Source organism: Melospiza melodia, chromosome 4, assembly GCF_035770615.1.
Source record: "Melospiza melodia melodia isolate bMelMel2 chromosome 4, bMelMel2.pri, whole genome shotgun sequence".
Taxonomy (NCBI): domain Eukaryota; kingdom Metazoa; phylum Chordata; class Aves; order Passeriformes; family Passerellidae; genus Melospiza; species Melospiza melodia.
In genome coordinates, this window is record NC_086197.1 from 6,811,729 (window position 1) to 6,829,478 (window position 17,750).

General features: G+C 44.9%; 1 protein-coding gene across 3 annotated transcripts in view; it reads left to right on the top strand.

Moving 5' to 3' along the window:
• CAMK1D (calcium/calmodulin dependent protein kinase ID) overlaps nucleotides 1–17,750 on the top strand; it is a 222,453-nt gene that overhangs the window by 80,708 nt on the left and 123,995 nt on the right. For all 3 annotated transcript variants that reach the window (XM_063153729.1, XM_063153730.1, XM_063153731.1), the window contains exon 2: nucleotides 14,271–14,402. In XM_063153729.1, coding sequence (XP_063009799.1) covers nucleotides 14,271–14,402 — 132 coding nt within the window. The remainder of the gene's footprint in view (nucleotides 1–14,270; nucleotides 14,403–17,750) is intronic.

Sequence of the window (17,750 nt, forward strand, 5' to 3'; positions counted from 1 at the left end):
TTATTTGACATGGGAAAACAGTTGGTTACTTAACATATTTAAAATATCTTTCACTGGAGAGTTATGGGATGAAATTATCAAGCATCAAATTGCGAATGAACAAAGAAGAATGCTTTCTCATATAATTTGTACTTCATTGTGCTTAAATCTGCAGGAGACTGAAATTGAAAGTGTAAATGGGTTGGAGAAAATGAATTACAGAGATTAGTGCAGGACAGGTAGCTGAGACAGCTGTTACCTGAACAGAAATCCCTTTCCTGGATCTCTGACTGCTGGAGGCTGGGGGATAAACAGGGTGGGAGGAATCTTGTGCTACATGAGCTCCATTTCTTAAGCTCTTTGTTAAAATTAAATTCCTACCTCTGGAAGAAAGCAAAACTTTTCCCCAAGGAAGCAGCATGTTTTTTCTGCTATTCCAACAATTTCACACACATCCTTTTGGCTGGTCATGGGCTCAAAGGTTATTTTTCTATATTTTTTAATGGGCTCAAAGGTTATTTCTTCATGGTGAACCTCCCCCTATGATCATGGTGGGCAGAGATGCTGTCTCATTTTGATTTATTCCTAAATTCCAGGGATCAACTTGTGCCCTTGCTGTCAGCATCCAGTGTCCAGCCCATCCTCCCCTTCAAACCCTTTCAATGACAATAAACAGAAGCTCCCCAGGAAACTAAATTTCTGGAATATTTTCTGATTTTTTTCTTTAATCAACTTTTAACCTGTTTGGACTACTCTGCAGCCCATCCTTTCAGTGGGCTGGTGCATCAGCCAGAGCATCCGTGTACCCCACACAACCTGTGGCAGCTTTTTCCAGCTGGACCACACAGAGCTTGGCTCCTCAGCCTGCTGCCAGTGCCCTGCTGTTTGCAGTATTTTTGGGAACTGGCTTTCAGGTAACCTTTCCAGTGCATTAGGAGAGATATTCCTGCAATCCTGCTCGTTCCTTCTCACCCTGCCAGTGCTCTCCAGCATGATGGGTCTGTCTGGAGGCACAGAGCATTGCAGGAGCTGCTGTATACTTTGATTTTCCAGCCATGAATGTCATGAGAGTTCCTTTCCTGCAAGTCATGTGGCTTTGAAGCCTCCCTTTGGGGAGGAGAAGAATCTCAACAGCAAAAAGCCTTTGGGCTGTGGCAGACTGCTTTATTGATGACCCCTAACACTGGATATTAAATGGATTTACCATTTATTCCGTGCTGTTTTCTCTCTTTTAACCACTTTTTTGTTCTTGCAAGGCATTTCTCCTATCCCCTGACAGCTCATTCCCTTTGGGGTTCTTTAAAATTCTGAAGTGCAGGTCACCTGGGAGGAAAACATGCTGCTTCCTTTCTGTCCATGAAATGATGCAATAGCTTCCAAAGAAACACAGAAATTATTGCTGTCAGGTTTGAAGATTGTGTTCTCCTCATCAGCTCTTGGGCCATTTTGTGGTGCCTCTCATCCCTGCTGCCCAAGGTCTGGGCTGAGTTATATCTGGACCCACCTGAAGGATGGGAAGCACAGAGGTGGCACTGTCAATGTGTGTGTGTAGGATGTCAACCTGAGATGGAAATCAGCGCTGAGAAACTTCATTTTTAAAACCAGTCAGGGCGTGTGGCAGTCATCTCCCATTGTACTGTGAGACCGTAATGTGCTGTGATTGCATTTCAGATAAAGGGAACCAGCCTTGCTGTCAGACTGTTTCTGCTGAAGTTTTCCAGCACAGGAGGACATCCCTGTGCAGCAGTTGGCTTTGGCTGGTGTTTGTGAGCTGCTTGAGGCACTGAGATGGTTCCCCCTGTGCTGCTGTTCACTGGAGGATGGCAGGGCCAGGCTGAGGGAAGTTGACATGGCAGGGCCAGGCTGAGGGAAGTTCACATGGCAGGGCAAGGCTGAGGGGTGGCTGGCCTGTCCCTGCCCGTGTTTCACAGGGCAAGGCTGAGGGCTGGCTGGCCTGTCCCTGCCCGTGTTTCACAGGGCAAGGCTGAGGGGTGGCTGGCCTGGCTCTGCCCGTGTTTCACAGGGCAAGGCTGAGGGGTGGCTGGCCTGGCTCTGCCCGTGTTTCACAGGGCAAGGCTGAGGGGTGGCTGGCCTGGCTCTGCCTGTGTTTCACAGGGTGCTGGGGCAGTCCCAGTCTGTCATGGCTCTGGTGAGTCAGGTGAAGCTCAGCAGCAGCAGCTTGCCCTGGGAAATCTGTAGGCCTTCAGACTCCTTCTCCTTAACAGCAAATTTGGCAAATAAATTAGGATTGTTCTCTATTAAGTCAAAACCAGTTGCTATTAAAGCAGGAATCTGAAGACTTTATGAGTAATGGGGCAGAGATATCAGTGTGTGTCTCACTGCTGATATTTTCATGGACCATCTCAACAATGTGTTTCTTCCATGGACCAGACTGACCTCTTTGGGCAGAGGGGTCTGTCCTCCTTTCAGATGAAATGCAGGAGACACCATCACCTTTTCTCTGTTGTGATTCTCTGACCTGCTCAGCTGCTCTCTTGCAGCTCTGCCATGCTGAAAGGACTCATTCCTCTTTCCCTATCTTTTAACATCCCACGGGCAAGGCAGCAGAAGGCAGGGATGGCTCCCAGCCTCAGGGGATGGGATTGCTGCAGGGGTCCCTGCCCTTCCCTGCTATTAAAAGCATGGGATGAGCTCGGAGCATCACTCTTTGGCTCCTGCTTTATCTGGATCCATGGTTAGGCTGGGGAGGATTTGGATGGAAGCTGGTGCAGCTTCTGGTTCCTCACATCTCCCTGGGGAGTTTCATTTCTGCCAGTCCCTGTGTAACTCCATGACATCCAAAGATGTGCCTTCAGAGAAGTGTGGAGGATTGTGACAATGACTTTATGGGGGGAAAGGTGTGCTTGTGCTGAATCTGTTTGGAAAATTATCTCAGTAGTCTCAACACAGGACCATGAAAATGGAGCCATGGAGAAATTCCTCATCAGCAGAAGCTGAAAGAAACCCCCTTTTTACACTCAGTTTTCATGAGAATGACCGAGGGTGGCACATGTGGAAAGCGTGTGGCAGTTCTTTTTTGCAGAAGTGTCTGTGAGTTGCAAAGGCCCTGGTAACTTTGTGTACAGTTAGACTGAAGTAATCTTTGCCAGAGTGTTTATTTTCAAGCTTGCCAGTTGCTAGGCAAACTGGTTTGCTGAGTTTCTTAATGTACCTCAGCTCAGGCATGAAGCCACATGTGGATACATGAGTGAAGATGCTGGGGAGTAGAAAAGCAAATTCTCTGCCCTGTGAATTGAGAGGTGGCCATTGGGAGTAAAGCTGCAGATGGAGCTCTGAATATCCTGCAGTGCCTTTTCCTACCAGAGCTAAGCTCTCAGCTGTAAAATTTGTATTCCATCATACTGAATTGTCTTTCTCTCTCTCTCTCTTTTTTTTTTTTTTTTAATTTTAATCTGCAACTTGGAGTGGGCAAGGATACAAAAATGCACGTCATTTTTAGCCCAGATATTTGAAATGGATCTGCAGGGCTGGCTGAGGTAGCAGGATGAGAAGAGGGCAATTCGAGTTTCACAGAGCACAGAAGGGCTGGTGGACAATGGGAGTTGTTCAGCTGTGCTTGTGGCAGCTCTCAACCCTGTGGCCTCCTCTTTCAGTGGCTGCTCATCACATTCATGGAGCTGCATCCTGACTGGGGCTCCACATTGGATCTGGAGGATTGCAGTGGAAAAGGCTGGGGAGATGTGCTCTGGTTTCATGGTGCAGTTATCTAATCTAAATTTGCCCTCAGAATAGGCAGAACCATGCTGTGATCATCTGCACTGATGTCTGCGTGTCTCAGGTGATCTCTGTGACCAAAGTTGTGCAGCAAATGGAACAGGGGGTTTTGGCAGACAGGGTTTAAGGATCCTACAGACAAACAGTGTCTGTCATTAATTAATTAATGACAGTCTGCTGTCATTAATTTTGGGTAGGACATAAGCATCTGCTGCAGATGCTTTTCAAAGTACAACAGGAATGTGCACTTTTAGACGGTGCAAAGCTCCCAGCTTTTAAGTAATTAAATTAAATAACAATCACAGAGTTGTTAAAGTTGGAAAAGAGCTCCAAGACCACTAAGTCCAGCTGTTAATGCTGCCATCTTCACCAGCAAACCATGTCCCCAGGTGCCACATCAGTCCATGGAGTTCCTGCTCCTCAAGGCCCTCAGCTGTGGAATGGGCAGTGCAGTTCATGAAAGGCAGGGTTGGTGTTTGAAAATCACAGCTCAAGGGATACAACCCTTTGCCTCTGAGCACTGGGAAGGCTACCAGAACTGACACTGTGGCTTTATTTTGTAGAGAAATGTGACAGTGTTCTCAGGGGTCTCAGGTTGAGGGAAGAGATGAGGATCTGACTCCATGTTTCAGAAGGTTTGATTTATTATTTTATGATATATATTACATAAAAACTATACTAAAAGAAAAGAAGAAAGGATTTCCTCAGAAGGCTAGCTAAGAATAGAATAGGAAGGAATGATAACAAAGGTTTGTGGCTCGGGTTCTCTGTCTGAGCCAGCTGGGCTGTGATTGGCCATTAATTAGACACAACCAACATGGGCCAATCACAGATCCACCTGTTGCATTCCACAGCACCAGATAATCATTGTTTACATTTTGTTCCTGAGGCCTCTCAGCTTCTCAGGAGGAAAAATCCCAAGGAAAAGATTTTTCATAAAAGATGTCTGTGACAGAGAAAGAAATGCCACTTGAATGAATGAGGCGCTGTGCAGACTTTTATATCTTGGACTTGTGAAGTTCCAGACACCTTTAGGTGAAACTCTTGGCTAAATGGACGTTTCCCATGGATTAGTCACAGCTGCAAAATTATTTGATCTTTAGGCAGTGGATAGTTCCACCTTCCCTACAGACCCCTGTAGAAGAAATGTAGGAATTTTTGGAAGCAAAACTACCGTGTCTGCCTTGCTTTGCTTTGCTACAATATCATCTACTTGTTCTGTAATTGATTCAGCCTCTTGGAGAATGCCACACTGGGACAGATTTTTTCTTGAGTTTCCATGTGGAGAAAGAAGAAGAAGAACCAGGCTCTTTCAAATTGGTGTAATCTACTTAATATGGCCAGATGAGATCTCCAGAAATAATAGACTCTGTATATGTCAGTGTTAGAATGGGGAAATGCTTTGGAAAAAAAAAATTATGGAGATCACTCATGCCTCTAGAAAGGTTTGAGGTCATTCCTAGAAGAAAAAAGGTTATTTTCTTGTGAGAATGCTGCCATCAGATAAACCCTGCCAGACGATGAGCTCCTTTTGACTCATAAGATGAAAGTGGGAAAAAAGGTACTTAAATATTCACTTTGGAAGGAAACTGATCATCAGTGGGGAAAAAAAAACACCTGCTTAACAGCTCATTTGTGAAGAGCATAATGGAAGGAAGATCTCAGTACAGAGAATTGTATGTTTTTCTTGATAGCTTTAGTGTGACTGCCACAGAGGATGTAATGTAAATGTAATAGGCCTTTAAAGACAATACTTCCCTTTCTAATAGGGGTCAGAATTAATCAGAAAGGAGCAAACAGTTCAGGCAAGAAAATGACTGTAATAACAAACACTACTGGGGATCTGAGCTGGGCCAGTTTCCCTTTTTAGCATCCATGCATCACTGTCTCACAACAGACTGCATAGCATCCTATTAAATTAGCGTACACCAGGCAGCTCGAACAAATTAGTTCATCTTAGAAAGGGAGGAGGTTCTTCAGAAACTTTCATTTTTGGCTGGATTTCTGTGCCTTATGTTGTTCATTCATCTTTGAACCCAAATTTCATGGCACTGAAGCCTGCATGTCTTGTTCTGCTCTGCCCCTGGTGGCTTTTCTTGGCTGGAGGTCTCCTTGGTTGTGTGTTTGGTGCCTTCACCCTGCTGCTGTGTGAGCTGGAGTGACCAGAGGGGCTGGTGGTGTGTGCCATGCCCTGCTGTGACCTTGGGATTCATCCTGGAGTAAAGAATTATTCCCAGCTACAGAATGGTTCACATAATTTCCAGGGATGTTTTCCTTGAGTGAAAACCATTGATTCCCTCTCAGGGGGTTGTTGCCTTCCGGAGAAGGGGGTCCAGGGCTGTGAGGGAAACCACCTTGACTATACTGCCATAAATTCATGCTTTATGATGTGCAACTTTAAATCTGTGTTTTCTGCCTTCATAGAAGTCTCTTTCCTCTAAGTAGCTTTCCTTTAAGTAGCTGACATGGATTTCCAGTCTTAATCCCAGTCCTTTTAGTGGGTGGGCTCTTTTTTTTTTTCTTTCCCTGAGATTATTAAATATTGAGCAGTTAAACTAGAAGAAATTATAAGCCTCAAATGGGCATTAAAATTCTTGCAGCTGACTCTGGTGACAAAAACTGTCAAAACACCAAGCTGTTGTAACCATAGACAATAGTACCCACAAAAAACAGAAGTTAAATCCAAACAAATAGGAAATCTCTTGGTGGGTACACAAGATCAAAGCTTTGTGCTGCTCATTCTGTTGCAGACTGAAATGGTAAGTGGAAACCCAGCTGGTTTAAAAGGAGGTGAATAAAGAAGCTCTGCCTGGAGTGTGTTATTTATTGTTGGGTGGCTCTGTCATGGCTACAAACCCCAGCAGAGATTTGGGTATTGATGGGGTTATCTCCTCCCAAATATTTTGTTAAAGGGGAAGCAGCAGAATGACTGAAAGAAAAGTCTGGAATTGGGGATTTTGTGCTCCCCAGCCCTGGGCATGGTGACTCCAGGGTCCTTTCACACTGTGGCTGCTCACTGCAAGCCCACAGTGGTTTAGGATACCTTGGACAAAATGCTGAGGGAATGGCCATGAGGCAATGGCTCAGGGCTCAGGGAAAGGTGTGAGTGCTCCAGAAGGGGAATGGCCATGGGGCAATGGCTCAGGGCTAGGTGCGAGTGCTCCAGAAGGGGAATGGCCATGGGGCAATGGCTCAGGGCACAGGGAAAGGGGTAAGTGATCCAGAAAGGGAATGGCCATGGGGCAAGGACTCAGGGAAAGGTGTGAGTGCTCCAGAAAGGGAATGGCCATGGGGTAATAGCTATGGGCACACAGGGAAAGGTCTCAGTGCTCCAGAAAGGGAATGGCCATGGAGCAATGGCTCAAGGCACGCAGAAAGGTGTGAGTGCTCCAGAAAAGGAATGGCCATGGGGCAATGGCTCAGGGAAAGGTGTGAGTGCTTCAGAAAGAGAATGGGCATGAGGCAATGACTCAGGGCACAGAGTGGGGTGTGAGTGCTCCAGAAAGGGAATGGCCATGGGGCAATGGCTCAGGGAAAGGTCTCAGTGTTCCAGAAAGAGAATGGCCATGGAGCAATGGCTCAGGGCACACAGAAAGGTGTGAGTGCTCCAGAAAGGGAATGGCCATGGGGCAATGGCTCAGGGCACACAGAAAGGTGTGAGTGCTCCAGAAAGGGAATGGCCATGGACCAATGGCTCAGGGCACACAGAAAGGTGTGAGTGCTCTAGAAAGGGAATGGCCATGGGGCAATGGCTCAGGACACACAGAAAGGTGTGAGTGCTCCAGAAAGGAGCTTCCTGCTGCAGGAATACCCAGCAAAGAGTATGTGCCTCTTGCCATTATTGGAGTGTCCATCAGGACATAGCAGCAGCATTCTGGTGCAGTGGGAAGTGCTGTTCATCATCTGTGGTGGGTTAAGAGCAGCCCCAGGCTGCAGCATCAGGCACCTCCACGGGATCATCACTGCGGGCAGGGATTGGGATCAGCCTGGAGAGGGGAGCTGGGGTCAGACATTGCCCAGGGCAGGGCTGTGTCTGCTGTTGGAGCAGGCACTCGTGGGGCCCCAAGGTAGGAAACAGCATTTTCAGTCGTGGCTGGGAGGCTGAGTGGAAACTAAATGAGTAGGGAGGCTAAAAATACCAGTGTTAATACAGTGATCCCAGTTGTTGTGCTCTTGCCCAGGCAGAGGAAGCATTGCCATAGAAGGGGCTGCAGGCCTGAACTGTGTGTTTGATGAATGAAAATAGCTAGAAAAAGTATTTGTGCTCTAAAGCATAGATGGCTGCCACCAGATTAGTCAGCTTTTTGCATGAATTTATTTTCAGTTCTTGGGAATATGTAGAGAATTTGGTTTCTGTACCATGTGTAGCGCAGTCCCAAAGTCCTTCTCCTTTCCTCTTGGCTGGCTAAAAGCCATCTCCATACTTCTGTGTTGTTAACTTTGCATTCAGACATCACCAAACTATTGAATTGAATTGTAAATTCATTTTCAGGCAGCTGTCAGAACACCAATGGACATGACTTTGGAATAAAAAAATCTTTATTTCCAGCTTTAATTTGGTTTGTGTTGGGACGCACCTGGATGATGTGTGAGGGGAATGAGGAGGTGCTTACAAAAACAACTGAATAGAAAATTAAAAAAAAAAAATAGCCGAAAGAGAGACCATGAGTTGTGCAGAAAAGTGGCTTAGCAGAAAAGAGGTCTGCAGTATCAGAACCTCCTCTGATGTGTTACACAGAGCTTGGGCTTATCCTGCAGTTAACCCCTTGAGGCCCATGGAAGAAGCTGTGAAAATGCTAACAAAGACCATTTCCCCTCTGTTTGTGGTACAGTCCACAGTAATCTTTCTTTGGAGAGTCAAGGAGCAGAATTTGAGTGTGGCTGCCAAAGCCACACTATGAAAATTACCTTTAGTTTGATTTGTCCCTCTTTGATTCAGTCAGACTTTCTGTCTCAGGGCGGATGGACGTGGTATATTTTTCACATGTTGAGTGTTCAATTTTTTCCCCTCCTGGTTTGGCCAGGGCAAAGTACACATGGGAAGCCAATTGTACAATAATTAAGAACATTAGCTGTATGCAGCCTGAAGATGTGAAATCTGTTTCCTGGCTGTGTCTGTTGACTTAGTGTGGCAGAGCACCTGCTAATGCAGTGGAAAACTGCTCAACATTGAGGCTGAATGGAAAAAGTGAAGTTCTATCCCTCCATCAGCTTTGTCTTCATTTTGTCAGGATTTTTGTCACAGCAAATTTTTTTGTTGAATGAGAACAGATTTGCCGTCTCAGTTTATGCTGTTCATTGTATTTCAGAAATTAAATATTCATAATAAGTTATAGTTCCACCAGAAGGAAAAAACTTACTTGTTCTTTATTTTGCTTTGATCTGCAGGATAGCCTAGCCTTGCAGCCACTTTCTCATAGAAAATCCAGTCTGGGTGTGAATAATGTTCATATTTCAATGTTAATCTTTAAATTATAATCTTTAAATCTATGTAAAAGATAAATAATGCATGAGAAATAATTTAAATGAATCAAAACTTTAAAAAAGTTGGCATCTCATAGGATACTGCACAGTCCAGGTGTTTGCAAAAGGGTGAGGAGTCAAAACATCTCAAGCACCCTCTAGAATTTGCAATTATCTCAATGTCACTCATCAAGTCCTTTAACATTTTTTTTTCCCTTACATTGTTCCTAATTCACATGGAAGTGATCTAAATAATGAAATTATTCCATGCCTTAATTAGAAGTTTGAAAAGAGCAGCTCCTCCAGGGTAAATGATAATATGGTCAAAACTTTCAAAAATGGGTTGTTGCCGCGCACGGATTTTGGCAGCTAAAAGTGGTTTCATTTTGCAGAAGTTTCTTGCTTACCCATTTCCACCACTGTCCTACTTCCTCAAAGCCATGATACTTTTTTTGCTTGTTTGCTATCATCTGCAGGCAGGACAGGGAAAATTCTTGAGGAATTTGGAAGCTTTTCTTTGGAGAGGTAAAGATTTTGTCCCTGGGCGTGTTGGAAAGGTTGCATTTACTCCTTCCCAGCTGAAGGGAATGGTGCATCTCAAACACTGCAGACAATTTACAATCATAATTTTTAGCTAGTTAACCTCCTTTCCAGTTTAAAAATCTATATCACAGTGTGATATTTGGTTTTTTCATTTTTATCATACAGCACTGCTTGGTGATATTTAATGGAAACCATTACCTTTTCATAAAAGTCCTGTCATGTTGATGGTGTAAAATGCAATATTTTCATATGCCAAACTTCTTTCTAAAACTTTGCACACAATTGCATTTTAAATCTCAATAAAGAATTGTAATTAATTCTTAAAATGAATTGGTTTTTTTCATTAATATGATTATTTTAAAGGCAGTATTAATTCCTTTTAGGGAGAAAAAAATCTTTAGCAAGCCTGCTGAGCTGGTGGTTCTGTGGAACTGTTTTCAGAAGTTGGGGATTTGCTGTAGGATATATTGCTGTTAGCAGGAAAATGAGCAGCCTTGTCTTGGTGCCTTTCTCTCTGATATTTACCTACTCGTGCCTGAGTCAAGAGGCGTTTAGTGGAGGCTGGACTGTGTCATTAGGGGTGGATGAATTCAGCTGCATGTTTGAAGCGATGAGATAATTGCTTGCCCATCTATTCAGTATTTTGACTCTTCCCTGACTCCAGGAGGATCTTTGCTGCCTCTCCCTTGCTGGTGCTCCCTCCCACCCTTTCTTTCTTCTTGCCCAATATTGCTGAGTCTCTGTTTAACACTCTGATCCCTCTCTGCATCTGCTCCCTTCCTTCTCCTTCCTTCCAGCACTTCACTTCTCTTTCTTTTGTGCACTGACTCATTGCTTTGTCCCTCCCTTGCTCTGTGAGCACAGGGGTGTGTGAAGTGCACAGAATAGTGCAGACAGCCTCCCTCCTGCCTCCTCACATCTCCCTCCTGCCTTCCCAGCAGATCCATCCCAGCTCTTCCCAGCATTAGCAATTTCATGCCATGGCCTCATATAAAAATCAACGTAAAAAAGCACCCTGTCCGTGCCCAGGGTTGACATGGGACCAAACACTTCAGCTGAGCTTCAGGTTATTTCATGCTGTAATGAGAAAGGCTGTTAAGGAGATAGGGAATTGGGTTTCATGAGTATTGCAGAGCTCTACAAAAAAATTTCATTTAAATTCATAGGGGCTCTTTCCAAGCAAGGAAACCGTGTCTGTCCTGATAAGTGGAGGAAGGAATCCAGCTAAATGAGGGAGCCAGCTGAAAAAGAGGTGCTTCACAAAGTTAACCATACTGTGTAGAGGGGATGTAAAGGGATTTCCTCTGTTTTGTTGTCTGAGATCAGCAATGAAATGCAGATTGGGAAAGGAGCTCCCTGTATTTTTGTAATACCATAAACACTGGGAGAGCTGTGTGATCAGTAAATAATATTCCTGGTGGGAATATTGCAGCTTCCAACACCATTTAACTGAGGGCAAGGAGCCTGTTCCAGACACAGCTGGGGTGAAGTGCTGTGCTGAAAGCAGATGGGATTTGAGGGGTTCATGAAATACAGCTGGGAGTTTCTGAGTGCTCAGGTCTGCAACCAAAGCTGGTAAGCACCCTGAGGTCTCAGAGCTTTCCAGCAAAAGGGTTTTATTGCAGTTCTGGTCTGGCTGTCCCAAGCATGAGGGTCAGGATGAAAACCTTATTTGGTGAATTGAATGGCTTGGGCTGTCAATAACAGGAAAGGAAATAACACAATTAAAAACACTCTGGGTGGCTTATTTGTGCAAACCACTTGGATCAGCTGTGAGGACCCTAAATTGGAGCCTGTGATGCTCTGACATGCTGTGGGGGATTATACACAAAGCAGAAAGGAGGAAATCATTCTGCTGCTCCAAGTGGCATAAATGGAGCCATAGTCTGTCCTTTTTAGTAAAAATGAGGCAAAACATTTCTTGGTTCAGAGGATCACTGCCCCACGTGGACAAGCTGTCAAACATGTGCTGTATAACAGCATGCAAAAGTCTTTTTTCCTCAATTTCACTATCACTATTTCCCTATCTGGGGGCTACAAAAGCATTTCTGGGTGAACAGGTACTTTGTTTCCAGAGCAGCAGCCTCTTCCTTTTGCTTATCCACTCATGATTCATGAGGCTGTTGTGGAACTCAGGAGCTGCTGGTGAGGTCACAGCAGCCTGCTTGTGTCATCAAGTGCATGACTTAAAAAGGAGGAGCCTGTCCAGGAAAGGAAATTCTTTTGTTTATCCACAAAACATCTAGATAAGCAGCAGTTGTCAGGAATGAAAGCCAGAGAAAGTTGGTGGTGGCCAGATGAGTCTGTGTCCAAACATTACCCTTTGAAGAGCAGGCTGGAGCATGGTTGGGTTTGCTCAGCACCCTCCTGAGCATTGATCAGAGCGAGCTGTGTAGGACAGCAGAATAATCTGCTAATCAGGAGGAATAATAAAGGAAAGACTGTTTTTATTTCTTATAAATAAAACACAAATCTTCATAGAATCTATAAAATCAAGGAATGGTTTGGGTTGGCAGGACCTGTAAGGATCATATAGTTCCAAACTCCTTCTATTAGACCAGATTACTCACCCTGATCCTTCAGCTGTCATTGGGTTAGAAAAGCCCCTGGATCTGATCTCTCTTGGACAAAGTGGGTGCTCCAGGAGGAGGTTTTGGTGAACAGGGAAAATTATTTGCTGTTCCTCATCAGGTCAATGCTCCCTCTGGCCCTGCTGCTAAACCAGTACCAAGTTCCAGAATACAAGGATGCTTCTAATGTACCACTGCAAATCTGTCCAGAGTAGCAGAGTCTGAATGATGCTCAAATGCTCCAAAAATCTGGGAACCAAAAAAAATAAGTGTATAGCACTGACTGTGATGTTTTCCTGGCCTCTTCTTGGTTAGGTCCAGAAGCTTGGGAGGAAGCACTGATAGTGCAAGAAATAATACTCTGTTATGAAATAACCCAAAGAAGGAGAGGCACTGCCCATTCTTGGCAATTGGCTGCTGTGCTGATGTTTCTTTATTTGTGTAACCCTCTTGGGGTAACCATAGGGAGGCTGCTACTAAGGCCACTGTTTAGACTTGTGATTTAATCCGATTCTTTGGCTTCAGTGGTTACACACATCAGTTTGTGCTGTGGAATAACTTGTGATGCAGTCTGAGTCAGGGTTGATCCAGTGGTGAGGAGAAGCCCAGGCAGGAGCAGAGTGGGGGCCCTGACCTCTTGTGGTGACTGAGGAACCAGGAGCACTCCTGACACTGTTGTGTCACTTAGTCCTGGGGACATTGGGCTACTTTGTGAGTTACACCTCCAAAAATCTCAGAAAGGGGAAAAGTACCTCATCCACCAAGTCAGCAGCCAGGCTATGATCCATGCCCCTGTGTACAGAAATGGTACTTTCTCTTTGTTGTGGAAGATGAAACAGGAAAGCCTTATAAATATGATTGCTTGGCAAAAGATTTTGAGAATATAGAAACTGTAAGTGAGATTGAAATGAAAGCAAGCTTTGGGATCTTTTAGTTACTGAACAACGGGAAAACAACGGTGTGGCTGGCTGAAAGTAATCCCCTTTTGATGAAACAAGACTCTCTGCTTGTAAGCAAGTCTAAGAGTCTGAGCAGACCCTGCCAGCTTGGCAGAACGGGCCCAAAGAGGAGTTTGTAGGGTATAAAATGTAACACAGTCTAGTAATTTAGTGATTCTTATAAGCTGTATGTAGATGCTATAGGATTTGTATATTGTACTAGACTGGTTAGTGAGAATCAGAATATTCAATACAGAAGATGGTTTATTGTATTGTAACAAGAACTTCGCTCTCTTAGCTGTTACCCCATTTACTCTCTTACCCCTTTTACTCTCTTATGCTTTTACCCCTCTCTTCTCTCGGGCCTGCTCCAGCTGTGGCTGGCAGCTCCCAGCAGGGCCCTGCACCCAGGCCCTTTGCAATAAACCCCAAATCCCAGCAGGGCCCTGCACCCAGGCTCTCTGCAATAAACCCCAAATCCCAGCAGGGCCCTGCACCCAGGCCCTTTGCAATGAACCCCAAATCCCAGCAGGGCCCTGCACCCAGGCCCTGTGCAATAAACCCCAAATCCCAGCAGGGCCCTGCACCCAGGCCCTCTGCAATAAACCCCAAATCCCAGCAGGGCCCTGCACCCAGGCCCTGTGCAATAAACCCCAAATCCCAGCAGGGCCCTGCACCCAGGCCCTTTGCAATAAACCCCAAGTTCCACAACCTGGGTCAGAGATCTCTCTTCTCTGTCTGTCCCAACCGTCCCACCCCCCGATGCTCCTACACTCATTTTCAAGCTTTGCTCATATCTCTGCTGGATGATGGTTCTTTATTAAAATGGTTGTGTCTGTAAGCCTTTAGTGCACTGCATGAGTGTGAATGTCTCCATATGTGTGTCAAGGCAAAGAAAGATGTTTCTAATGTCATTTCTGTGTTTAACAAGAGCAGCTTCCAAATGACACCAGAAGAACCATGTTCAATGGTTGTGTTTCAGTTAACAGGCTTCAAAGAAAAAACATCACTTTAAACCAGGCTTTTTCTTCTCTTCTTTCAGGGGTGCATTCTCTGAAGTTGTTCTGGCTGAAGAGAGAGCGAGTGGGAAACTCTTTGCAGTCAAATGCATTCCCAAGAAGGCCCTGAAGGGAAAGGAAAGCAGCATAGAGAATGAAATTGCAGTGCTGAGAAAGTGAGTACCAGACCTTCATTTCTGTCCCTTTGCTTCAGCTAGACTCCTGCATTTGAGGAACAGTGATTGACAAATGTGACTGACAAGTTGTTCAGCCCATCACAGGCAGACAAGATCGTGCAAATTTAAATGGTGCTGAAAATGTTTTGAGAAATGCTCTTCTTTCAGATTAATGCAGCCACATAACTGCAAAATGGGAAAGGAGTGAGGCTAGAGTAAGTCTATGATGCCATAAAGAGACTTTATCCACTAAGAATGCCAGCAGTTGTGTCACAGGATTTGAGGAGAGCAGGAGCAGGGTGATAATTTTTAAATGCTTAAAACAGTCTGTTTAATTGCTCTAAAATGATGACATGCCATGGATTGTCATAGGAGATGGTGTTAACCTGTGCCATAAAGATGAGTGGTACTCTGTACTTCTTGAAGGGAAATGTAGGTTTTTCCCCTTACTTTGGCTGGAATACATGGGTAAGAAAAAGGAATTTCACAATTTCTGTGAATTCTTTGTAGTTATTAGAGGCTTGATCCTTACCTCTTCCTCATCTTATGCCCTGAAGGTGGGATTCATCTCACCTGACTTGAGACATTTGGATCTGCACTTATCACCCTTGACTTTCATTCTGGGGAATAGAAAGAGATTTGTTACTTTAGGATTGGTTCCTGTAGTATGTTTTAAACTTCTAAAAGTGCCTTCTCAGTGAGTTAAAGGTAGCACAGTTACACAGAACTGCTCTGCACTGGGCTGGGACAATCTTATTCCTGCTGCACTTCTGTCCCAGGTGGGACTTCTTGCCCCAGTGCTTGGTCATGTCAGAGCTGAAGACTGATCATCTGGGCACCACATGACAAAACAGATCCTAAAAACTGACTGGATGAAGAGCTCAGCCAGCCTAAGTCAGAGGAGCTGGCTCAAGGGCAAATTCAGACATCTCAGCAGGCAGAGGGGATCCTTTTTGGTGGGGAGACATAAATGGGGCTCCAAACAGCTACGACTATTTGTAGCAGTGCCTTCCTATTGCTGAGCCCACCTTGGGTCAGTACAAGGTGAACCCAGTGAGAAAAGCAGCATGTTGTCTTGCTGTGTGGTGTTTTTGAGAGCCTGTCATAAAACTCAACCATTGCCATGTCTGTAACCAGGCAATAATGGCCAATAACCACAGCTTGAAAGTCTCTGTGTTGATGGGTTTGTCCCCTGGTTCTCTTGTGGGGTGCAAGGGGAGCAATATCCACGTGCAGTAAGAACTGACTTGCATCAGCCTTGATCCTGAGCTGGCAGAGCAGAGCAATCATTCAGGTTATTTCTTGCTTCTGCACTGTGAAACGTTTCTGTTCCATGCAAACACATTCCTGAGAAACCAGGAGGCAGCACCCAGGCTGTGCTGTTCCAGCTGCAAGGGCAGGAGAGTGAGTGGGCAGAAAATGCCTTAATTTCATGCTATTAGATCTATTCAATCTCTTGTCCTGTGCATGTTAGGACCTTAAAAGAGAATGCCCCTTTTTTTATCTCCTGGTGTCTTCTACTCAGCTGTTGCTAATACAAACTTTGCCTGTCATTGTCTTTATTCTGAAAATAGATATCCTTGCTTCCAGATGCAGTATTGAATTTGTATGTGCCACCAAGGAAACAATTAGAAAATAACAAACTAAATTCTGCCTACAGCTGAGGAGAACGGATATCAACCTGTTCCTCTGTTTAATGAATTCTCTGCTTCAAAAGCTGTCAGTAAAAATAGATTGAGAGTGGTTGAATGGATCCTGAGCAGCTGTTGCTAAGCTCCATCTAAGTGCCCTTGCTTTTGTTTCTTGTAGCTTAACACTGAGTGGGAATGGCTATTTCTTGTGTTGTCTAATGAATGGGTGGGACCCCAGAGCCCTGGGCTTCCCTGCAGAGCTGTGAGGAGCCACAGCCTTAAATGTACCATGCACTGAACCACCTCATCCGGAGGATGTGCACAGAGGATGCCTGGCAGCACCAGCTGGTCCCTGCTCCCCGAGGGAAAGGTGCAGAGACACAGAGGATGGATGCAAAGCAAACAGAAATATGCACATGTGGATGCAAAGCAAATAGAAATATGCCCAGGTGTTGATCCCAGTCTCCCTGTCTGGTTTTGTATTGTGTCTTTTCAGGGTGCTTAAACTCTGATGGGATAAAAGTCCCAAAGACATCCTGCCTGGCTAAAATGCAGACAAACTCCTTGAGATCCTTCAGAGAAGGGTCTCTTGCCTTACACTGGACTTTCTCCTCTTATCTTCAATCATCAGAATTTTGTTTTCCTCCTGGCAAGCTCTGTACTTTCTGCAGACCTCTGCCAAGTGTTGTGAAATGCAAGATTCTTCTTGATCTCTTCTTGATTTCTTCTTGATTTCCCCCAGTTGTGTATCAAATTGAGGTCTGGTAGGAAATCCTGAATGTGCTTCCTGCAGTGTCTGGCTGCTCTCAGGTGAGCTGCTCATGCTCCTGTATGTGGTGAGCAGGAGTTTAGGAATAGCCAGAGATTGTGCTGGCATGTCCAGGATCAATGCCCACAGTGTCCCACATACTTTGTACCCTCAGGCATCTCTGGTGAAGGCTCATTCCCCTGCCAGTCCTGCCAAATCATTCAGATCTGACAGAATCAATATGGGAGAGAGTTTGAATGATGCTGTGTGTTGAAGTAATGTTTAGAGAAACATTTTTTGCAGTCAGGATTAAAAGTCTGAGCATGGAATACCAATGATGAAAACATGAATCCAGTGACCAAAAGCTTAGGGTCCCCTCTCACCTCTGCTACTTTCCTTCTGTCACAAGAATTATTGTCTGTATCAATATTTCTTGGCTGTGAAACAGCTCTAATTGAAGAGACTTTTGAACAAATAGTTTTACCTGCAGTTGCTTTCCTGTCCTCTCTTGTGTTGGCAGAGTGGATGTGAGAGGGGAGCTTTCTGGGCTGGGCTCTTGGTGTGAAACCAAAACTTCTCTCAGTCCTTCTGTGTGTCTGGACTGAAAAGCTGTTGGGAGCATTAATCCAATATTCAGTGCAGCATAAGGTCAGTGACTCCCCTGTGAGGTACTTGGAAGGTAGGAGATTTTATCTCTCTGTCTGTGGGCCTGGACGCTCGGGCTGCCAAAACAAAATGACACATTTCAGGAGCGATGCTCTGCGAACAGAGGAGCTGCCAGCCAACTGATCTGCATGTTTGTGTGAGTGCCAGAGTGAATCATGCATACTCCATCATTCTATTTTTCCAGCCATGGCCAACAAATCTGTTCTTAAAAAAGAAAAAAGGCGGAAGAGCCGTTAAGTCAATATTTATGCCTAGCAACCTTAACGGGGCTCTTCCAATATGGACTCTTGTGTCCCGTGGAAA